Genomic DNA, 25,289 nt, shown 5'->3' on the forward strand with positions numbered 1-25,289 from the left:
GTGCACATCTTGTGAATCAAGCCAACATGTCCGATTTTTAAAATGTTTTACAGGGAAGACAAAATATGTAAATCTATTAGCTAACCACGTTAGCAAAAGACACAACTTTTTCTAACTCCATCAGTTTCTTACTCCATCAGGTGCTATCACAAATTCGACAAAATAAAGATATAAATAGCCACTAACCAAGAAACAAATTCATCAGATGACAGTCTGATAACATATTTATTGTATAGCATATGTTTTGTTCGAAAAATTTGCATATTTCATGTATAAACCATAGTTTACATTTCAGCTACAATCCGAAATTGCACCAAAAGCAGCCATAATATTTACAGACACCAACGTCAAATAGCTAATTACTCATCATAAAACATTTCTGAAAAATACATAGTCTGCAGCAATTGAAAGACAGGCATCTTGTGATTCCAAACAATATTTCTGATTTATTAAATGTTTTACAGCGCAAACAAAATGTATCGCTATATTAGCGTAGCTACAATAGACAGAAATAATTGGGCGCCCACGGCCAGTTCACATGCACGACAGATATATGAAATAACATCATAAAATGGGTATTACTTTTGCTGATCTTTCATCAGAATGTTGAAGAACGTGTCCTCTGTCCAGATGAGTCGTTGTTTCGATTCAGAATGGCAAATGTCCCTCTTCAATTAGCATTGGCACTAGCCGAGTGGCATAAATTTCTCCAACGTAAACACAGTCAGAGGACGGAACACGGCAAAACTCCCGAATAAAGTTTCAATAATCTGATTAAACTATATTGAAAAAACATACATTACGATGATATGGTCACATGTATCAAAAAAAATTCGAGCCGGAGACGTTAGCCGTTCGTTACCAAGGCAAAACAGAAGTCCATCCCACTTCCTCCAGAGTACCGGAAGTGGACGGTCAGGTCAAAGAAATAGGTTTTTTTCCACCACAGAACAAGATGAGCAGAAAAATGTCTTCTCTGACATCCTCTTTACACCAATAGGAAGGCGTATAGAGTGTCAGCAGACTCCTAAGTGTTAAGACCATGTATAGGCATCAAATTGAAAAGAGCATTGATTTCTGACATTTTACTTCCTGGTCAGGAAAAGTGCTGCAGAAGGACTTCTGTTTCACTCAGAGAAATAATTCCAACTCTTTTAGAAACTAGAAAGTGTTTTCTATCCAAAAAGAATAATAATATTCATATTGTACGAGCAAGATTTGAGTAGGAGGCCGTTTGAAATGGGCACGATTTCACTGGCTACTCAACACTTTGCCTTGCAGCCATAAGAAGTTTTAATGGCAGATGATATTATCACTCCTATTTGCCATATCTTGAATTTAAGCCTATTAGAAAGTGTGTGCCCTCAGGCCTGGAGGGAAGCAAAAGTCATTCTTCTACCTAATAATAGTAAAGCCCTCTTTACTGGCTCAAATAGCCGACCAATCAGTCTGTTACCAACCTGTTACCAACTTTCAGGACATTCAACAAGCACTTAGACAAATGACTGATGATTGCCTAAGAGACATTGATAATAAAACGATTGTGGGGGATGTTTCATTAGACTTCAGTGCGGCTTTTGACATTATCGATCATAGTCTGCTATTCAAATAGCCACCCTTTGCCTTGATGACAGCTCTCTCAACCAGCTTATTTTCTTTTTCAACAGTCTTGAAGTAGTTCCATATATAGTTCCATATATCCACATATGCTGAGCACGTGTTGGCTGCTTTTCTTTCACTCTGCGGTCCAACTCATCCCAAACCATCTCAATTTGGTTGAGGTCAGGTGATTGTGGAGGCCAGGTCATCTGATGCAGCACTCCATCACTCTCCTTCTTGGTAAAATAGCCCTTACACAGCCTGGAGGTGTGTTGGGTCATTGTCCTGTTGGAGAACAAATGATTGTCCCACTAAGCCCAAACCAGTTGGGATGGCGTTTCACTGCAGAATGCTGTGGTAGCCATGCTGGTTAAGTATGCCTTGAATTCTAAATAAATCACAGACAGTGTCACCAGCAAAGTACCATAACACCTCCTCCCCGCTTTACGGTAGGAAATACACATGCGGAGATCATCTGTTCACTCACACCACATCTCACAAACACTCGGCTGTTGGAATCAAAAAACACCAATTTGGAATCCAGACCAGAGCACAAATTTCCACCGGTCTAATTTCCATTGCTCGTGTTTGCTCGGCCTCCGAGGGTAAAAATCAAGAAAAACACTTAAATGAATAGGTGGAATCCCGGAAAATATTCCAGTCTGTGTAAGCAAAACAGTCCTGTAGCTTAGCGTCTGCTTCATCTGATCACTTTTTTATTGATGTAGTCACTGGAGCTTCCCGCTTAAATTTTTGCTTGTAAGCAGGAATCAGGAGCATAGAATTATGGTCAGATTTGCCAAATGGAGGGCGAGGGAGAGCTTTGTATGCCTCTCTGTGTGTCACGCCCTGACCGTAGATTGCTTTGTATGTTTCTATTTTTAGTTTTGTCAGGGTGTGATGTGGGTGGGTATTCTATGTTGTAGGTCTAGGTTTTCCTTTTCTATGTGTTTGGCCTGGTATGGTTCTCAATCAGAGGCAGCTGTCTATCGTTGTCTCTGATTGAGAGCCATACTTAGGTAGCCTGTTTTCCCATTTTGAGTTGTGGATGATTATTTTCTGTTTAGTGTTTTTCGTCACCTTACAGGACTGTTCGTTTGTCGTTTTTGTTGTCTTGTTCAGTGTTCTGTTGTTTTATTAAAATAATGAACACCTACCACGCTGCACCTGGGTCCTCCTCTCCTTCTCCCGACGACGTTCGTGACACTGTGTGTGGAGTAAAGGTGGTCGAGAGTTTTTTTCCTCTGGTTGCACATTTAACATGCTGATAGAAATTTGGTAAAACAGATTTAAGTTTCCCTGCATTAAAGGCTACTGGAGCGCCGCCTCTGAGTGAGCGTTTTCTTGTTTGCTTATGGCGGAATACATCTCATTCAGTGCTGTCTTAGTGCCAGCCTCTGACTGTGGTGGTATGTAGACAGCTACGAAAAATACAGATGAAAACTTTCTACGTAGATAGTGTGGTCTACAGCTTATCATGAGATACAGGCGAGCAATAGCTCAAGACTTCCTTTGATATGATTTGATTTGTGTTCTAAAACTTTTGCCCGGTAATGTATGTGTTATGGCTTTACACCCCTGCTATATTGTGGATAAAGAGTTACCTGTCTGACAGAACACAGAGGGTGTTCTTTAATGGAAGCCTCTCAAACATAATCCAGGGAGAATCAGGAATTCTCCAGGGCAGCTGTCTAAGCCCCCTACTTTTTCAATCTTTACTAATGACATAACAGTGTGTAAAGCCAGTGTGTCTATGTATTCAGATGACTCAACACATTACATGTGAGCTACTACAGCAACTTAAATGACTGCAACACTTAACAAAGAGCTGCAGTTAGTTTCAGAATGGGTGGCAAGGAATAAGTTAGTCCTAAATATTTTAAAAACTTGTATTACATTGTATTTGGAACAAATCATTCACTAAACCGTAAGCCTCAACTAAATATTGTAATAAATAATGTGGAACTTGAGCAAGTTTAGGTGACTAAACTGATTGGAGTAACCCTGGATTTTAAAATGTCATTGTCAAAACATATTGATACAACAGTAGCTAAGACGGGGAGAAGTCTGTCCACAATAAAGTGCAGCTCTTACCTTAACAGTACTATCAACTAGGCAGGTCCTACATGCTCTAGTTTTGCTGCACCTGGACTACTGTTTAGTCGTGTGGTCAGGTGCCACAAAGTTGCAATTGGCTCAGAACAGGTCAGCACGGCTGGCCGTTGGATATACAAAGAGAGGAAACGTTAATAATATGCATGTCAATCTCTTCAGGCTCAAAGTGGAGGAGAGATTGACTTCATCACTACTTGTGAGCGGTATTGACATGTTGAAAGCACAGAGCTGTCTGTTTAAATGACTAGCACACAGCTCAGACACCCATGCATACCCCACAAGACATGCCACCAGAGCTCTTCACAGTCCCTAATTCCAGAACAGACTATGGGAGGCATACAGTACTACATAGAGCCATGACTACATACCAGGTAACTGATGCAAGCAGTAGAATCAGATTTAAGAAACATTTAAAATACACCTTATGGAGCAGTGGAGAGTGTGAAGCAACACAAACACAGGCACAGACACATGAATACACACACATTATAACATAAGCACTATACACACACGTACACATTTTGTATTGTAGATATGTGGTAGTGAAGTATGGGCATGAGGGCACCCACTTAGTGTGTTGTGAATTCAATGTATTGTAATGTTTTTTAAATTGTGTAACTGCCTTAATTTTGCCTGACCCATGGAAGAGTAGCTGCTGCCATGGCAGATACAAACAGCCTGATTAACTCAATGCGAAGGAGATGTGTCACGCTGCATGAAGCAAATGGTGGTCACACCAGATACTGACTGGTTTTCTGATCCACGCCCCTACCTTTTATTTAGGGTATCTGTGACCAAGTCATATGAAATCCATAGATCAGGGCCAAGTTAATTTATTTCAATTGACTGATTTCCTTTTATGAAATGTCACTAAGTTAAATCTTTGAAATTGTTGCATTTCTATTTTTGTTCAGTGCAGTTCAATTGAATGAATTGAAATACAAATGGATCATGTATTTCATACATCATTATGCATATGTTTATTTCAGGTATGGTAACCAACGCTATGTCTAACATGTTATTTCCAGTGGTCTGGAAATATTCTAAGAAAATGTTCGAATAATTCATAATTCACTTAGATGTTATTAAATATTAGGAAAAAATATATTTCCAAAAAGGAATTAGATCCAACACTCCAGACCTATAATATTATGGCAAAAATACAAACAAACGCCTCTTTGACATCTTTGAGTTATAATCAAACTAATATTTGAAATGGTATCTGTATTCTCTAGTAAGAGGATGCTTTTGGCAAGGTATTTGTCAAATGAATGAGACTCGTATGTCTAGTGTCAGAATTAATGTTGTTATGTTCCCCTTGTCCAGACGCTGTTCGTGTTTTGTTTCATGTCTGTTTAGCCATTAAATATTCACTCCCTGTACTTGCTTCTTGTCTCCCAGCATTTGTCCTTACATTTCATTCAAATTCTATTCAAATTCTGCTTGGCCAATTGAAATACAATTCTGAAAAACTGAATTGACCCCGACCCTGGTGCATGACAGAAACTGTAGATTTGAAGGATCACTTCTGAGAAGCTTGGTGAACATAGCTAATATTGTACCCCACAAAAAACCTATCCAAAACCTATCCCCTATCCACTAATAGCCTTAGTCACTTTTCATTGATCTGAATGGATTCGATGAGTGGGGAACAATCCACCTAGCCTGAGGGTGAAGTGAAGCAATAACCATAACTGTGTACACCTGTCTTTTTATTCAATTGAACCTACGTTTTGACAGGGAAGTCATAATGAGACTAAGGACTATTTCACAGATGAGACCTGCGTAGATACATCAAACACATACAAATATACAAAATGACAAAACATATTAAGAAAGACAGACAAAGTAGAGGTCTCCGATCAAAACTCTGAACTGATCAAGGGGGACCAGAACATCTCATTTCGGAGAGCGATGTAAGTTGTTCCGCACAAAGGGCGCAAAAAAACTAAAAGCAGCTTCACCCAACTCTGTGGAGACCGACGGGGCCTCCAGTGTTGTCCAAGCCTGAAACCGGGTCCGGTCATTTGTAAGTCTAAATTGAAATAACGATGATAGACACATAGGACGTTTCTGCATGAGTGCTTTGTAGATAAACACAATATAATTCTGCTCACTCCTTACATACGAAGAGGCCCAACACATTTTTTTTTAATACAAAACACAAGGGTGAGTTCTATAACCATCACCAGTAATAAACAGAGGAAAACAGCATCAAGATGTTTAAGTGTAGATTCTGCTGCATGCATATAGATAATATCCCCGTAATTTAAAATAGACATAAAAATGGCTTGGACAATTTCCTTCCTATTAACTGCTACAGGATCAGTGGGTCCCGCGCGGGATGGTTGAGCTAACATAGGATAATGTGATTAGCATGAGGTTGTAAGTAACAAGAACATTTCCCAGGACATAGACTTATCTGATATTGCCAGAAAGCTTCAATTCTTGTCAATCTAACTGCACTGTCCAATTTACAGTAGCTATTACAGTGAAATAATATCATGCTATTGTTTGAGGAGAGTGCACAGTTGTGAACTTGAAAAACTATCAATATACCAATTAGGCACATTTGGGCAGTCTTGATACAAAAATGTTAACAGAAATGCAATGGTTTGTTGGATCAGTCTTAAACACTGCTGCCATCTAGTGGCCAGACTCTAAATTGCATCTGGGCTGGATTAATACATTACAGCCTTTTTGTTTTTCCTTTATTTAACTAGGCAACTCAGTTAAGAACAAATTCTTATTTTCAATGACCGGATAGGAACAGTGGGTTAACTGCCTTGTTCAGGGGCAGAACAACAGATTTGTACCTTCTCAGCAATTTGAACTTGCAACCTTTCAGTTACTGGTCCAACGCTCTAACCACTAGGCTACGCTGCCTCCCTCTCCCCTTGTCCAGACGCTGTTCGCCCGTTCTCTTGCATTTCAAAGATGATGGTACAAAAAAAGAAAAAAAATACATGTTTTTGTCTTTGTATTATCTTTTACCAGATCTAATGTATTATATTCTCCTAAATTAATGTTTCCTTTCAAATGGTATCAAGAATATGCATATCCTTGCTTCAAGTCCTGAGATACAGGCAGTTAGATTTGGGAATGTCATTTTAGGCGAAAATTTAAAAAAAGGGGTGGATCATTTTAACAAAAGTCAGACATGCTTTTTTTCTGCAAAACCAACCAACCTTGAACTTCAATTTCTTCACCAGCTCAGTGACATTCTTTTTTTGAATTACAGCTTGTCATAAAGCCAGATACCAATATATTTGTAAGAAGGAACTCGTTCAATTTGTGTACCGTTCAAACTAGTCAATACAAATTAATTTAAATCTGAGTTATGGGATCAAGAAAAAAAGCATGCATTTTTTGTTGTTGCATTTAGCACTAACTTTCGGATACAATAGACAAACTTTCGGATACTCTGCAGTGCTTGAAAATCAGACTTCAAATGTGAAATGCCTTGGCCAACCGATGGAGCTATGGAATACAACACTGCATCATCTGCATACAAATTATATATGTATTTTTTTTACAGCATTACCAATGTTATTTATATTGATTGTAAACAGTAGTGGGCCAAGTATCAAACTTTGGGACAAGTCCCTTATGTAACTCAAGGAACTCAGATTTGACCCATCTACCCTGATGAACTAAGAGTATAATTTACACATGGAAATTAGCATAACTGTTTGTCAACCAATGATTCCAGTGCTTTCACAAGACAAAGGAGCCTGGAAATGGGTTAATAATTATAAAGATTACGACTATCACCACCGTTATGGAGTGGTAGCACAAAAGCCGCTTTCTACACTTTTGTAATATTTCCTGATACTAAAGTTAAATAAAAAAACGTGTGTTAACGAGCCAGCAATGAGCGGCACTGCATACTTAAAACTCCTGTATGTCTAACCCTGTAAGTCATACTATGGATCGTTTAGCTATTTGATTTAGATTTTTAGGACCCCTTTAGCTATTACAAAAATAAATACAAAATATTTGATAAAATATTGAATTTGGCCTTTACTACTATAGCCCATATAAAACCCATATAAAACATTCATAAATGGCAAGAATTTGAGTCAAAAGTGTCTGTCCTATACCTAGGAGATATAAGAAAGCACAGGAAATATATACTGTATATTTTTTACACATATTTTTTGGGGTAGCGTCCGAATCGTGTTCGTGAGAATCTCCCGTTTCCACAGTGGGGTCCCATTAGTTTGTAGCCCAAACGGTTCGGATGCTACAGACCTTTTCGTGAGAAGACGATTTTTGGGATGTCTCATGGTCCTACCCCGCTGTAGCTCGGCCACCTTCCACCGCAGATAAGGAAGGCCGCCATAGGCTGATGTGGTGGATTGAGACGCAGCCCAGGAAAACAAACAGTTATCTCGGATTTTGGTGGGGATGTTTTTATTATGTTACTTAGATTGACCCACCGGTCCATCAATCGACTCTAGGGGGAGATTATTAAACAAAAACGGGTCTAAATTGTCAGCCCCTAATGACTTCTTGTTGTCAATAGCTTATAAGGCAGCAAGAACTTCTGTTTCTGTGAGTTCCAAAAAATTTAACCCTGAATAACATTTCCCAAGTCACATGAGGTTGACTGATCATCCATCGAGGCAACTGGAGGCTGTATGTGGGAGGAACAGTAAACTGGGGGCTGTATGTGGGAAGAACAGTCAACTGGAGGCTGTATGTGGGAAGAACAGTCAACTGGAGGCTGTATGTGGGAGGAACAGTCAACCGACTGACCAAGACCAGTATGACCACCATTTCTTTAAATTTGGGAACCAGCTGAGATAAATTGCTGATTAAAAGCATCTTAACTTTTTCAGTAATGACGGAGGAGTCTAAAACTACTTGCATAGGCAGGGCTGTAGAGCAATTACCCCACTTCAGTGAATTAATGGTTTTCTAGAATTTAGAGGGATCACTAACAATCTGTCATTGCACTAATGAAGTAGTTTGATTTGGCCTGTTTAACCGGGGCAGTGCACCTATTTCTCAATTGTCTAAATAGCTGCCATTCAGCTCACGAGCCAGTTTGTATAGCCTTGGGCCAGGCTTGATTTCTTATCAAGAGGAGGTCTGAGAGTGCAGGAGAGTACCATGAGTTAGTTTGTTTTTTGGATTCTGAGTCACTGGAAAAGGGCATGTTTATCAGCCACAGAGGTATAAATGGATGAGAAGAAGTGCTAAAACAGGTCTGGTATGCATCTAGTAGAAAACAGTTCTGAATAATATAGATCATCATCAAAAGCTGTTAGTCATGTTATTCTGTTGAGTAAACTGTCCTTGACATAGTTGAGTACTGATGCTTGCCGATGGTTTCATAATTATCGCAATAAAATAACTCAGGCCATCAAGGTACAGTAGATAGCGTCAAATCTGACTTCTTTGAGTTATATAAAGGAGTGGCCCACGGTTCGATTCTCGGCCCACTGCTGTTTACAATCTATATAAATAACAAACAAAAATATATATATATATATTAATTTGTATGCAGATTATATAGTGTTGTATCCATTGCTCAATCGGTTGGCCAAGCCTTTTCACATTTTAAGTCTGATTTTCAAGCACTGCAGAGGTTACTATTGGTTAGTGCTAGGTCCCATAACCCAGATTTAAATTAATTTGTATAGACTTGTTTAAACGGTACACAAATTGAGCGAGTTCCTTCCTGCAAATATCCTGGTATCTGACTTGATGACAAACTGTCATTTAAAAAACATGTCACTGAGCTGGTGAAGAAGTTGAAGTTCAAGGTTGGTTTATTTTACAGAAACAAAGCATGTCTGACTTTTGTTAATAGGAATGAAATTGTCCAGGCCACTTTAATGTCTATTTTAGATTACGGGGATATTATCTATATGCATGCAGCAGAATCTACAGTTAAACCATTAGATGCTGTTTTCTTCTGTTTATTACTGGTGATGGTTATAGAACTCACCATTGTGTATAATTCATAATTATCAGAGTTTTTCAATTTCATATTTCTAATGCAAGCAATAGAACAGTGGTCAATCTCTATCCTGACCTACCTCTCTGTCCTGAGCTATCTCTCTGTCCTGAGCTACCTTATCCCGGTGCTGCCCCTTGTCCCGGTGCTGCCCCTTATCTTAAGGTTACCATTTAAATTAAGTGGGTGTAATATGAGGGTGTCATTCTAAGGGGGAGACGTAAGCTGGGATTGACTATGGTGGGGTGGGGACCTCGCCCAGAGCCTGAGCCACCACCGTGGTCAGACGCCCACCCAGACCCTCCCCTAGACTTTTGGTGGTGCGTTCGGAGTACGCACCTTGAGGGAGGGGGGGGGGTTATGTCACGTTCCTGACCGGTTTTCTGTTATTTTGTATGTGTTTGACGGTCAGGGCGTGAGTTTGGGTGGGTAGTCTATGTTATGTGTTTCTATGTTTGTTAAAGGGTGACCTGATATGGTTCTCAATTAGAGGCAGGTGGTTTTCATTTCCTCTGATTGAGCGCCATATTAAGGTAGGTGTTTTCACATTGATTGTTGTGGGTGGTTGTCTCCTGTGTCTGTGTTTGTCGCGCCACACGGGACTGTTTCGGTTTGTTTGTTTGTTCGGTCGTTCGTTTTGTGTAGTCTGTTTTCCCTGTTCGTACGTTCTTCATTACATGTAAGTTCTTACGTTCAGGTCAGTCTACATTCGTTTTGTTATTTTGTTTAGTATCAAGTACAGTTCCTTTTTTGTCTTGTTTAATAAATATAATGTCAAACTACCACGCTGCGTATTGGTCATCTGATCCGTCTCGCCTCTCCTCGTCCGAGGAGGAGGAAGAGCTAGAGAATCGTTACACAAGCCCTCTGCGTTTTTTGAAAACCGCAGGAGTATCATTGGTGACACAAGAGTCAATCGAGTCAATCTTTTACAATTGACAGGAAATACATAAAGGAAAGGATTCTAGTAGAGGCATGGTCTGGCGTAGGGTCAGTGGGGTTGTTCCGAAATAATCTGAGTATGTTATATAACTCCCTATAGCAAAGGCTATTAGGTGTAAGACAATGGGCTAGGGCTCGATTGGCGACTGAGCATAGCTTTCCTATAGGCTGCATCTCATTAGTCTGAAGTGAATACTCATCTCCTTTCCACCATCTGCACTGACATTAGAAGGTGAAAGCACAATTCCTGGTAGTTATCCACCATATTTTGCTGTGTTGTCAGATATGTGCAGATAAAGGAGATAAGATAATAAAAGGAAAGGAAGCAACTTTAGATTATTGAGACTCATGGTGTCTGACCCTAACAAAAAGGTGAGATTACATTCCTGGTAGTCATTCAACCTATTGCTTTTATGTATGCTGTACTTTCAGATCAGTAAAGATAAAGATCTATTGAAATGCACCCCTTTGTGTCTGACCCTGACAGAGAGACAAAAGAGAAGGAACAAGGGAAAAGCTTTAGCAGTCAGTGACATCAAGGTCTTTACAGTCATTGTCTATGGTGGAGTGTCTGAGTGCAAAAGTGTATTTGTTCTCCTGGTTAATAGGTTGTGATTGAAGCTGCTATCCATATGTCTAGTGATGCCAGTAGTGTGAATCAGAGGCAGGATGTGAACAGCCCACATTGACTTTGAAGTGTTCCAAGATGTGATATATCGTCCTATCAGATTGAACATCCCATTTACCACACAAACACACACTAGGGATGAGACAAATCGTAACATTTAAACAAATTTTTTGAAACAATAGGAAGAAATCATACAATTCCATGTTAATTCACGATGCAGCTGCACTGCTGCCAGCAACAGTTTGGGTCTCACAGTGTGTTCTTTTCAGATGGTTAAGTGTTGCACCTGCACTACCATTACTGTAGATCAATTCCACCTCGCACAGTTTGCATTTCACCACCTTCTCATTTAACTTCTCAAAGTATTGCCGCACAGGACTTCGCTGCTGTCGCTGGCCTTTCTCTGATGTTTTTCCAAAATTTTAACGACGAAGACGTAGTGGTGGAGAGTCAACTACAAAATAATTGATTCCTCGACTGCTTGCAAGTCGACTCCCAGGGGCAAACTCACATTTCTGAGAGTCAAGACTCCTCGACTCCTAAGGTTCAGTGTTTTTGGAACGGAGGAGAATGATAAGTGGACCTACACCCAAGAACACAAGCACAAACATGTTTCATAAAGCTAGTGAGGGATGGAGAGAAAGGAGAGGGGCACAGTACTTGCAGGTTGGCCACCAGGCAGACAGAGCCGGAACCGTGCACTAGGAATGTTGTATCTCCCAATTGTTTGGCTTGTAATGTCTCGCAACTTCAGTAAAACATGGCCTGTCATCGTTTGTGTTTTGTATTTATTATGGATCCCCATTAGCTGCTGCCAAGGCAGCATCTACTCTTCCGGGGGTCCAGCAACATTAAGGCAGCTATATACAATTTAAAATATTACATGACATTACATTTCATAACACTTTTCACAACACATGAAGTGTTTTCCCTCAGGCCACAACTCTACTATCCCATATTTACAATACAAAATCCATGTGTATGTGGGTGTAGAGTGCGTGTCTTATAATGTCTATGTGTAAGTGTGTGTTTGTGCCTGTGTGTGTGTCTCTTCACTGTCCCCGCTGTTCCATAAGGTGTATTTTTATCTGTTTTTTAAAATCTGATTCTATTGCTTGCATCAGTTACCTGATGTGGAATAGAGTTCCATATAGCCATGGCTCTATGTAGTACTTTGCGCCTCCCATAGTCTTTTCTGGGCTTGGGGACTGTGAAGAGACCTCTGGTGGCATGTCTTGTGGTGTATTCATGGGTGTCTGAGCTATGTGCTAGTATGATTTGTGAAAAACAATTAGCGATGCAGTCAATCTCTCCTCCACTTTGAGCCATGAGAGATTTACATGCACATTATAAATGTTAGCTCTACGTGTTAATTTAAGGGTCAGGCGTGCTGCCCTGTTCTGAGACGTCCTTGACCACATGACTCAACAGTAGTCCAGGTGTGACAACACAAGGGCCTGCATGACTTGCCTTGTCGACAGTGCAGAGCGGTGTTTTATTATGGACAGACTTCTCCCCAGCTTAGCTCTGTTGTATCAACATGTTTTGACCATGACCGTTTACAATCCAGGGTTACTCCAAGCAGTTTAGTCAGCTCAACTTGCTCAATTTCCACATGATCTATTACAAGGTTTAGTTGAGGTTTAGGGTTTAGTGAATAATTTGTCCCAAATACAGTGGTTTTAGTTTTTGAAATATTTAGGACTGACTTATTCCTTGCCACCCATTCTGAAACTAACTGCAGCTCCTTGTTAGCTACTCGCTATAATAGCTGATATGTATAGTGTTGAGTCATCCGCATACATAGACACACTGGCTTTACTCAAAGCAAGTGGCATGTCATTACTAAAGATTGAAAAAAGTAAGGGGCCTAGACAGCTGCCCTGGGGAATTCCTGATTCTTCCTGGATTATGTTGGAGAGGCTTCCATTAAAGAACACTCTCTGTGTAGTAATACCTCTTTATCCACAATATATCAGGGGATGTAAAGCCATAACACATACATTTTTCCAGCAGCAGACTATGATTGATAATGTCAAAAGCCGCACTGGAGTCTAACAAAACAACTCCCACAATTTTTTTATCATCAATTTCTCTCAGCCAATCATCAGTCATTTGTGGAAGTGCTGTGTTGGTTGAATGTCCTTCACTATAAGCATGCTGAAGGTCTGTTGTCAATTTGATTACTGTAAAATAGCATTGTATCTGGTCAAATACTATTTATTTCCTAAATTTACTAAGGGTTGGTAACAGGCTGATTACTGGATCAAATAGCCAACCAAAGGGGGCTTTACTATTCTTGGGTTGCGGAATTACTTTTGCTTCCCTCTTGGCCTGAGGGAACACACTTTCTAGTAAGCTTAGATTGAAGATATGAAAAATAGGAGTGGCAATATCATCCGCTATCATCCTCAATAATTTTCCATCCAAGTTCTCAGACCCCAGTGGCTTATCATTGTTGATAGACAACAACATAAAGTTTACCTCTTACACACTCACTTTACAGAATTCAAAATAACAATGCTTGTCTTTTATAATTTTATCAGATATACTTGGATGTGTTGTGACAGCATTTGTTGCTGGCATGTCATGCCTACATTTGCTAATCTTGCCAATGAAAAAGTATTAAAGTAATTGGCAATATCAATGGGTTTTGTGATGAATGAGCCATCTGATTCAATGAATGATGGAGCTGAGTTTGCCTTTTTGCCCAGAATTTTATTTAAGATGCTCAAAAGCTTTTTACTATCATTCATCTTTGTTTCATAGTATAGTTTCTTCTTGTTTTATTGAGTTTAGTCATATGATTTCTCAATTTGCAACCTATAGGCTAGGATATTCTACACACAGTAGACCAAAGACTAAACACACACTCGCATCATTACCGAATAGAAAGAGCAGGCGAGCCACGGTAGTTAGAGGGAGGAGGCAGGCAGAAAGATCTGTGCACATGTGTCTATGTAATCTGTATCTCGCAATGTCTTATCTTGCATGCTTTGCAAAGGTAATTTTGAGGGAGAAAAAAACAAAAAAACAAAGTTTTTTTCTTAACATTAACGATCACAATTTAAACGTTCACACCCCTAACACACACACATGCACACACCACCCCAACACAACACGGCAGACAGAACGATAGACAGACAGAAAGGCAGACAGACAGACTGACAGTTTAGACTGCAGAAACGTGGTCTTGATTTGGGTGGCGGGGGGCAAAGGCTTTGCTGGAAATGGTCTGCCTCATTAGGGAATTCACTCGCAAAGGGCTGCAAAATAAGCCCTGCCTTAACTTTACTAGGGTATGTGGGACGGTAGCGTCCCACCTCGTCAACAGCCAGTGAATCTGCAGGGCGCCAAATTCAAATACAGAAAAACTCATTATAAAAATTCTGAAAACAAAACATATTTTACATAGGTTTAAAGATTAACTTCTTGTGAATCCAACCACGGTGTCAGATTTAAAAAATGCTTTATGGCGAAAGCATACCTTACGATTATTTGAGAACATAGCCCATCATTACAAACAGTAACCAGCCAGGTAGAAGAGTTACACAAGTCAGAAATAGAGATAAAATTAATCCCTTACCTTTGATGATCTTCATATGGTTGCACGCAGCAGACATTAATTTACTCAATAAATGTTCCTTTTGTTCGATAAAGTCTCTTTATATCCAAAAAATCTCAGTTTTGTTCACGCATTTTCTTCAGTAATCCACAGGCTCAAACGCGGTCAAAACAGGCAAACAAAAAATCTAAATTGTATCCGTAAAGTTCATAGAAACATGTAAAACGATGTTTATATTCAATCCTCAGCTTGTTTTTAGCCTAAATAATCGATAATATTTCAACCGGACAATAACGTCGTCAATATAAAAGGTAAACAAGAAAGGCACACTCTCGGTCGCGCGCATGAAAAAGCTCTGTGACACTTTAGGGTCCACTCATTCAGACTTCTCTTACTTCCTCATTTTTCAGAACACAAGCATGAAACAATTTCTAAAGACTGTTGACATCTAGTGGAAGGCATAGGAACTGCAATTTGAGTCCTAAGTCTATGGATACTGTAATGGCATTGAATAGAAAACTACAAAACACCCCAAAAAACGAATTCCTGAATGGATTTTTCTCAGCTTTTTGCCTTCGAAATCAGTTCTGTTATACTCACAGACACTATTTTAACAGTTTTGGAAACTTTAGAGTGTTTTCTATCCAAATCTACCATTTACATGCATATCATATCTTCTGGACCCGAGTAGCAGGCAGTTTAATTTGGGCATGCTTTTCATCCAAACGTGAAAATGCTGCCCCCTACCCTAGAGAAGTTAACAGCTGCTACCCCCAAGCCATAAGACCGCTGAACAGTTGATCAAATGGCTACTCAGACTATTTGCATTGACCCCTTTCTTTTTAGGTGAATTAAAGTGCTTATGTTTCTAGCTCCAACAGTGCAGTAATACCTCACAATACAAAACACACACAAATCCCAGAAACAAAATGAAAATAATTAAGAAATATCATAATGAGCAATGTCAGAGTCCGGAACATAAATATATATGTAGCCTATATGATTGTGTGTATAGACATTATGGACAGTATATGAATAGAAAAGGTGTGTACAGCCATAGTTATATAGGATGAGCCGTTACAGTTACTAGTTACCTGTCCAAAAATGTAATCAGTAACGTACCTTTTGGATTACCTAAACTCGGTAACATAATCTAATTACTTTCAGTTACTTACAGATTACTTTCCCCTTAGATTTGAGTAAGTCATTTCAGGCAAAAAAATATTTTAAAAGGGGCGGATCCTTAAGAGGGAGTCACAGGTTAGGAGCTTGCACAGCCACAAAGGCATAACATCTGATTTGAAACCTAACCTTAACCTTAAGCAAACTGCTAACACTGTGCCTAAATATAACCTTAAATAACCCTATGTAACGGTTGTCCTCCTCCTCTTCAACCGAAGAGGAGGAGTAGTGATGGAACCAAGGCGCAGCGGGTTGTGAACACATAATTTATTAAAAGAAAAGACGAAAAAACACAAACTTCACTATAACTAACATTTACATTATTTAGCAGACGCTCTTATCCAGAGCGACTTACAAATTGGAAAGTTCAAACATATTCATCTTGGTCCCCCCGTGGGAATTGAACCCACAACCCTGGTGTTGCAAGCGCCATGCTCTACCAACTGAGCCACACGGGACCACAAAACAACAAACGGAGTAGACAGACCTGGACGACGAACTTACATTAAACACGAAGAACGCACGAACAGGGAAAATAGACTACACAAAATGACGATGAACAAAAACAAACCGAACAGTCCCGTATGGTGCGACAAACACTGACACAGGAGACAACCACCCACAACGAACACTGTGAAACAACCTACCTAAATATTACTCTCAATTAGAGGAACGCCAAACACCTGCCTCTAATTAAGAGCCATACCAGGCAACCCTTAAACCAACATAGAAACAGAAAACATAGAATGCCCACCCAAACTCACATCCTGACCAACTAACACATACAACAAACTAACAGAAATAGGTCAGGAACGTGACACCCTAACCTTAACCTGTTGGGGATGGGGGCGCTGTTTAGACTATTTATGCTAATGTGGCTAATTTTTTAAACGGCTTCCCACAAAATCCTTGATCGTACAATATGCATATTATTATTATTATTGGATAGAAAACAGTCTATAGTTTCTATAGGAGTTGAAATTTTGTCTCTAAGTGGAACAGAGCCCATTCTACAGCAATTTCCCTGACATGGAGTCAGATTTGAGAAACGTTGGCCACTTTTCTGAAGTCATTTAAACGGGCACTGTCGTTGCTATGACTATACGGACACTTCTTACGTCTTCCCCTGGATGCCTTTACGTGATGACGATTCCAACGGGCTCGATTGCTCGTTCACAGGCCCTACAAATGAAAAAAACCTTTAGCTAGCAAGTCTTTTCTTGCTGCGTAACGCGCGTGGAAGACACCGACCCTCTCCTGTTCCAAGCGTTAGTTTAGCCTGTTATATTTCTCCGGTCATCTTTTCACTCGTTATAGGAGTTACAAACATCACAAAGTAGTTAATTTAAAGCGTTTTATAGCAATTTATATCCGTTTAGTGCGATTTTGGGACATTTATTTTTGCAACGATGTGAAAAGTTGGGAACGCTTTTCAGTTCATCCCGAACGTAGTTGACATTTCCACATGGCAAGAGGACAGCTTTCCACCAAAAGACGATTTCTCCCAAGAAAGGATCCTTTGCCCAAGATACTGATGGAAGAACAGCTCAAGGTAGGACATTTTTATTATGATAAATCGTGTTTCTGTCGAAACATTTTAGTGGCTTAGGACGCCATGTTTTTTGACGTAGCTTCGCTTGGCGCAAACTGTATTGAAAAGTAAGGATAAATTAAAAAATGTAATAACGCAATTGTATTAAGAATTAAATTGTCTATCAATCCCTGTCCACCCTATATTTTTTAGTCACGTTTATGAGTATTTATGTATAAGAGTAGATCACTGTCTAAGTGGCGCAAGGACGTTTTCTTTACCAGCTTGTCTACATTTCACATTGTCTAACCATGATTTTGGTGGCTAAATATAAACATTTTCGATCAAACTGTATATGCATGTTGTAATGTGATGTTACAGGAGTGTCATCGGAAGAATTCTGAGAAGGTTAGTGAAAAAATTAATATCTTTTGGCGATGTTGACTTTTATCGCTCACTTTGGCTAGAATCAATGCTGGGCTGCTAATTGCTATGTGCTAAGCTAATATAACGATTTATTGTGTTTTCGCTGTAAGACACTTAGAAAATCTGAAATATTGTCTGTATTCACAGGATCTGTGTCTTTCGATTCGTGTATGCTGTGTATTTTTACGAAATGTTTGATGATTAGTAGTTAGGTAAACACGTTGCTCATTGTAATTATTCTAGTCCATTTGTGATGGTGGGTGCAGTTGTAAACTATGAAGTCTACCTGAAATATGCACTTTTTTCTAACAAAACCTATCCCATACCATAAATATGTTATCAGACTGTCATCTAATGAGTTTTTTTGTTGGTTAGGGGCTATAAATATCTTAGTTTAGCCGAATTGGTGATGGCTACTGGTGTTGGTGGACAAATAAAAGATGGTGGATTATGCTAATGTGTTTTTAGGTAATAGATGTACATCTTTACATATTGTGTCTTCCCTGTAAAACATTTTAAAAATCGGAAATGTTGACTGGATTCATAAGATCTGTGTCTTTCATTAGCTGTATTGGACTTTAATGTGTGAAAGTTAAATATTTTAAAAAAATATTTTTTTTGAATTTCGCGGCACTGGTTTTTCAGTGGGGGGGGGGGGGGTGTGCCGCTAGCGCCACGCTGATCCTAGACAGGTTAACCACCCTGCTAACCCTAATGCCGAACCCTAACCTTAATTTAGCAAATTTTTGTTTTCATAAACATTTAAATATAGCTAATTTTGACTTTGCACAAATAGCTCAGTACTACCAAGACGCATCCCATTAAAAGTCAACCTGCTTAAGAGGCATGCGAAGAAGACAAAAAATGAATCCTATTGCAGGATAAATCAATGTCAGAGATTAGATAGCTGGCCATAAATGGATGTTGCATTTTACTTTATCGGTTGGTTATGTAGGCTTCTTCTAAGCCACAGTTTTCTACTATAGATAATAATACAATTAGGCTATATCTTTACATAAAAAACAACAGAGTCTGTCAGATTTTTAGTCATTCCAATTTTTATACACCTTGATCTACAAAATAGGACTTAGAAGGAAATATGGAAATATAGATTAGTCAAATTGTTTTACCTGAGCATAATCCCAAAACTAAGGACTAATTAGCCTACTCTGTTGTTTATGATTTTGTTGTCATGGATGCCTGATTGGGCTCATTGATTCGAGTTATAATAAATGCTCCTCTCAGAATGGCATGCTTTGAGCACTACCGAGAACTACCTATTTGCATGTGAAAAATGTATTCATTATGCTGCATTTGCTATAGATCTATTGTTTATGTTTTTGTTGGTGACACCTTCATATCTCAATAATTTGCAGCTGTTTGTCTATCAAAAGTGTGTGAGTTTGAACATGTGTCTGTTAGGCCTTTTTTTTGAATCAGCACAAATTAGATTGAGCGGTAAAAGCCCCATTCGTGGTGTTCTTAACCTGTCTAGGATGAGGGTGCCGCTAGCGGCACTCCCCCCCCACCCCCACTGAAAAACCAGTGCCGCGAAATTCAAAAAAAATATTTTTTTTAAATATTTAACTTTCACACATTAAAGTCCAATACAGGTAATGAAAGACACAGATCTTGTGAATCCAGCCAACATGTCCGATTTTTAAAATGTTTTACAGGGAAGACACAATATGTAAAGATGTACATCTATTACCTAAAAACACATTAGCATAATCCACCATCTTTTATTTGTCCACCAACACCAGTAGCTATCACCAATTCGGCTAAACTAAGATATTTATAGCCCCTAACCAAGAAAAAAACTCATCAGATGACAGTCTGATAACATATTTATGGTATGGGATAGGTTTTGTTAGAAAAAAGTGCATATTTCAGGTAGATGGCATAGGTTACAATTGCACCCACCGTCACAAATGGACTAGAATAACTACATAGAGCAACGTGTTTACCTACTTACTAATCATCAAACATTTCGTAAAAATACACAGCATACACTAATGGAAAGACACAGATCCTGTGAATACAGACAATATTTCAGATTTTCTAAGTGTCTTACAGCGAAAACACAATAAATCGTTATATTAGCATAGCACATAGCACATAGCAGCCCAGCATTGATTCTAGCCAAAGTGAGCGATAACGTCAACATCGCCAAAATATATTAATTTTTTCACTAACCTTCTCAGAATTCTTCAGATGACACTCCTGTAACATCATATTACACAATCCATATAGAGTTTGATCGAAAATGTTTATATTTAGCCACCAAAATCATGGTTAGACAATGTGAAATGTAGCCCAGCTGGTGAGAAAATGTCCGTGCGCCACATTAGACAGTGATCTACTCTTATACATAAATACTCATAAACGTGACTAAAAAATATAGGGTGGACAGGGATTGACAGACAATTTAATTCTTAATACAATCGCGGAATTACATTTTTTAAATTATCCTTACTTTTCAATACAGTTTGCGCCAAGCGAAGCTACGTCAAAAAACATGGCGTCCTAAGCCACTAACATTTTTCGACAGAAACACGATTTATCATAATAAAAATGTCCTACTTTGAGCTGTTCTTCCATCAGTATCTTGGGCAAAGGATCCTTTCTTGGGTCTAATCGTCTTTTGGTGGAAGCTGTCCTCTTGCCATGTGGAAATGCCAACTGTGTTCGGGATGAACTGGAAGCGTGCCCAGCAATTCACAGCGTTTCAGAAATAAATGTCCCAAAATCGCACTAAACGGATATAAATTGCTATAAAACGCTTTAAATTAACTACCTTATGATGTTTTTAACTCCCATAACGAGTAGAAACATGACCAGAGTAATATTACTCCCTCCACTAATGCTTGGAACAAGTGCGGGTCGATGTCCTCCAGGCGCATTACGCAGCAAGAAAAGAGTTCCTAGCTACAGGGTTTTTTAATTTGTAGTGCCTGTGAACGCGCAATCGACCCCATTCAAATCGTCATCACGTAAAGGCATCCAGGGGAAGACGTAAGCAGTGTCCGTATACTCATAGCAATAACTGCGGCCTTTTAACTGACTCCAGATCAGGGGCCAACATTTCTGAAATCTGACTCCATGTCAGGGAAATTGCTGTAGAATGGGTTCTGTTCCACTTAGAGACAAAATTTCAACTCCTATAGAAACTATAGACTGTTTTCTATCCAATAATAATAATAATATGCATATTGTACGATCAAGAATTTTGTGGGAAGCCGTTTCAAAAATTACACGATTAGCATAAATAGTGACAACAGCGCCCCCATCCTCAACAGGTTAATTCAACTTGTTTTTGACAGTATGCAGCACAATAACACGGGGGAGTGGTATAAACTTTTATTCCATAGGCTGGGATCCACACTATGCAGCTGTTGCAAGAGCTCATTTTCCACTGGCTGTCCACTGGGACGTATTCGTTACGCCAATTCTGTTGCAAAACGTTTCTTAAAAGGAAGTAAACAGAATGAAACGGGGCGGGACCTACCTGAATTTGTCCAATAGAAACTCTCATTTTCCTCAGTTTGATCAGTTTACTTCTGTTTGGTTCTTAAACGGTAAACGGTTTCCGTAATGAATACACCCCATGTTGCAAAAGCAATGATTGATAGAATGCTTCAACTTCTTCAATTCAACCATTATTGGGTTTACATACACATATGCATTTGCGAACAGCCATCCACAACAACTACAATCCGTAAGGCGCAAATAGCTAAATGAGAGAGCAGCAGTGTGATCATTGTGCTATGTAGCCTAATGGGTTTATGTGATATCTGTATTGCCCGTAGGTTACACCACTGCTGTAGTCATTACCTCTAAGAGTCTATTCAAGTTGTAGAATCTTTGGAATGCCGACAGCAGTCACATCACTGGAAGTATCCTATAGAAGCCTATTCCTGCTCTTATCCTGCGATCCATCAAACGCATTTAGCATGTCATCATAGTGTTTCTGACTTGTGGTCAGACTCGCACAGGCAGAACAAACTTTGCTGCCTTTTTTCAATGCCGATGTCACGTGTGCTCCCTCTCCGGCCTCTAGGTCACCAGGCTGCTCGTTATGACGCGCACCTGTCACCATCGTTATGCGCATTATGACACTCACCTGGACTCCATCACCACCTTGATTACCGGCCCTATATATGTCACTCCCTTTGGTTCCTTCCCCAGGCGTCATTGTTTCTGTTTCAGTTTCATGTCTGTGCGTTGATATTACTATGTTCACATACTTCATCCTCTCTAATCTAGTAAATATCAGTGCAAACCTATGTCTGTTTCGTCATCATATCTCTGTCATGTTTCTTGTTTTGTATTATGTTTTCATTTATTTATTTAAAAGAACTCACTCCCTGAACTTGCTTCCGTCATTGAGAAAACAGAAAGGTGCAAAATATTTATTTGGCAAACATTCTTTTTGACTTGGGAAGAAATCCTAGAAGCAATCATCTAGTTTTTCAAAAGGTATCTGTAATCTGACGACAATATCTTTGCTGGTAATGTAACGGATTGCATTTACAGTTTTTTTGTAATCCGTTACTCCTCAACCCTGTATACAGTGTAAACAAGTTCAAATATATACCAGTGTACGTTTTCCCACTGTTATAGGCATTTGGGTTTTGCTCAATATTGTTTTCAATTTCGTTTTCGATTTGGATCATAGAGGTTGGTTCTGTTTGGGTATGGCTTGCCCTGATTGGAATCATCCTTGTTGGTCAGGATGTGTTGCACCTGTAGTCTCGTTAATCAGTCATTAGGACCCATATTTCTTGTTGCTTTTAACTTTTAGTGGACATAGGTGTCTTTGAGAACCCCTTCGAAACCCCTACCTGTTTTGTTTTGGTTGTTGTTAGTGACTCTTTGTTAGTTCCCCCGGCTGTTTGAGAGACAGTTTTTTGGTTTCTTGTTGGGGAGCGTAACATTCACACACAGCCTCATTTATCTGGTAACACCTTACTGTAGGTGTCCTTCGTACGCATTCATAAAGACTTTATAACAGCTATATAGCATGCTGTAGCTAATAACTAATAACTTTCAATAACTGTTAACGAAGGCTTATGATGAACGTTATAATGTGCTATGTAGCTGTTATAAAGGTTCTGTGAATGTGTAAGGACACCTACAGTAAAGTGTAACCTTGTTGGTTACAGATGACTAATAAATACGATGGACAGTTCGCATCTATGGATTGTATACATTCCTCTTAAAACGTTCTACAGTATTATTCATGCACCTACTGTTGTGGATTTACTTCTTAAAACGTTGTGTTTTAAAACAGGGCCTTTCATGTAGCCACCACGTGCAGAGAGTCCTGTCTATAGACAGCAGCAGGCTAGCAGTTGACAGCGGCATGTCCTAGATAGTTAAGTTGAGATAAACAGTGTTATGAAATGCCTCCGGACAGACAGAACAATGTGTCTTAGAGGCCTGGGATTTGTTAAGTATAGGGTGCATGGAGGGACACACTGAACCACCGGCATTGGCCTTAAGAGGCCTGGGACAGATGATTGCCCATATAATGTTTTTTCCACCATCACAAAAAGGAGATTTAAGAGAGATATGGGGGAGCCAAGAGAGCTGAGTTCCTGTGGGAGGGATATAAACCAGGAAGGAGAAAGAGACATACGCCAGGCGAGAGAGAGAGAGGTGGAGAAAGAGAGGGAGAGAGAGAATGATAGGGTGGAAATAGTCAGGAGAAAGAGGGAAGGGCCAGAAGAGAGAAAATGAGAGATAACCACAGTAAGAGGTGACAAGGGCCATAAAGAGAGAGAGAAACACTTGAAGAGAGAAAGTAATAAATGCCAGTGGAGAGAGAAGAGACCAAACATTCCCCATCATTTCCTCTCGGTTTATGACATCATAGTTACGGCAGATTAGTCATTTCTCTAGTTGACAGCTTCCATGAGCAAGAGGATATTACTATGTTCACATACTTCATCCTCTCTAATCTAGTAAATATCAGTGCGACATATGTCGTCATCATATCTCTGTCATACATCATAATCTATGTATTTATGTTACCTTTGAATGAAAGATTGATACAAATCCTTCTGAGATTGAGGATGTTAATAAGGACACTGTAGTACACATAGACAAGCTAGTTCCAATACTTACTTACTTAGTCATCTTCATCATTTATGGAACATAAGGCGGCAATCATTTTCTGCCACAGGAATCGGTCTTTGGCCACAGCTTGTGTAGTAGTTCCAATGGGCTATATGTATAGGTGTATAATCATGACACATGTAGATCATATATAGAACATGGATCTTTTGACTGGTGTTTCCTTTCCTCCCTCAATCCCCCAAAGGTCAATAGTGTGTGTCTCTTGGCAGGGTTAAGTGATATGCATACCAAAGGGAAGACCATCACATGACTAATACAGATGTTGGATCAATAATCAGATATTTGTCTCTCTTTTCCTCTTTAGTCCCCCAAAGTACACAGCTACCCCACGATGGACACCGTCCCCCTCCTGCTGAGCAAAGTCAAACCTGAACCTCCTGAGGACCTGCTCTCCCATGACCCCCACTTCCAGACACAGACCGAGCCTGTCGACCTGTCAATCAACAAGCCCCGCCCCTCACCCCCGTCCTTCACCTCCACGGCTTCTCCTGTCACTTCCGCTTTCTCGCCACCCTCCATTTCTTCTTCATCATTGTCATTCTCCTCTCTGTCTGTCATCACCTCCGCCTCGTCCGTGCTCACGCCCGGGCCCCTGGTAGCCCCTGGAGCTGCTGTCCGGGGTCATCATCATCATCATCAACAGCAGTTTTTGCACATCATGCACCCCGTGCCGCCACCGCCCTCAAGCCCCCTGAACCTTGGAGGGGTACAGGGCGGAGGAGGAGTAGGGGGTAAAATGGGGGGCCACCAAGTGCATCGTATCCCTGTGGTGGTGCAGTCGCTACCCCTCATGCACACCACGTCCGTGCGCTCACCCTCCAGCCTCCACAACAATGCCATCATGCTACCTCTGCTGGACGACCACAAGAGCCACCATGGCAAAGGTGAGACAAAGAGCGTGCTCTCTCTCTCTCTCTAATCTGTCGCTCTCTTTATCTATATCTCTTTATTTGTATCTCTCTCCCTCTCTCGTCATCTTGAAGAGTCGGGTGAGATGAGGCAGAAGACTACTTTCTCTTCCCTCGCTCTTCTCTTTTCACTCTTTACTGGAATGTACAGTATACGGCAAAAGTGGGACAAGTACCTTCCCATGTAGTGTAGTTACTGTACACTGTGTCACAACAGTGTCATTACTGTTTAGTTGCATGTATTGTCTTGTACCCGAACTCAACAGCCTGACATTAACATCATA

The 25,289-nt window shown here is 39.9% G+C and overlaps 1 protein-coding gene across 1 annotated transcript in view; it reads left to right on the top strand.

Moving 5' to 3' along the window:
- The window catches only part of klf12b (Kruppel like factor 12b), a 153,012-nt gene that overhangs the window by 63,035 nt on the left and 64,688 nt on the right, over nucleotides 1-25,289 (top strand). The window contains exon 3 of the mRNA XM_055870925.1: nucleotides 24,402-24,981. Within this exon, the coding sequence (XP_055726900.1) occupies nucleotides 24,402-24,981 (580 nt within the window). The remainder of the gene's footprint in view (nucleotides 1-24,401; nucleotides 24,982-25,289) is intronic.

Source organism: Salvelinus fontinalis, chromosome 19, assembly GCF_029448725.1.
Source record: "Salvelinus fontinalis isolate EN_2023a chromosome 19, ASM2944872v1, whole genome shotgun sequence".
NCBI classification, from domain to species: domain Eukaryota; kingdom Metazoa; phylum Chordata; class Actinopteri; order Salmoniformes; family Salmonidae; genus Salvelinus; species Salvelinus fontinalis.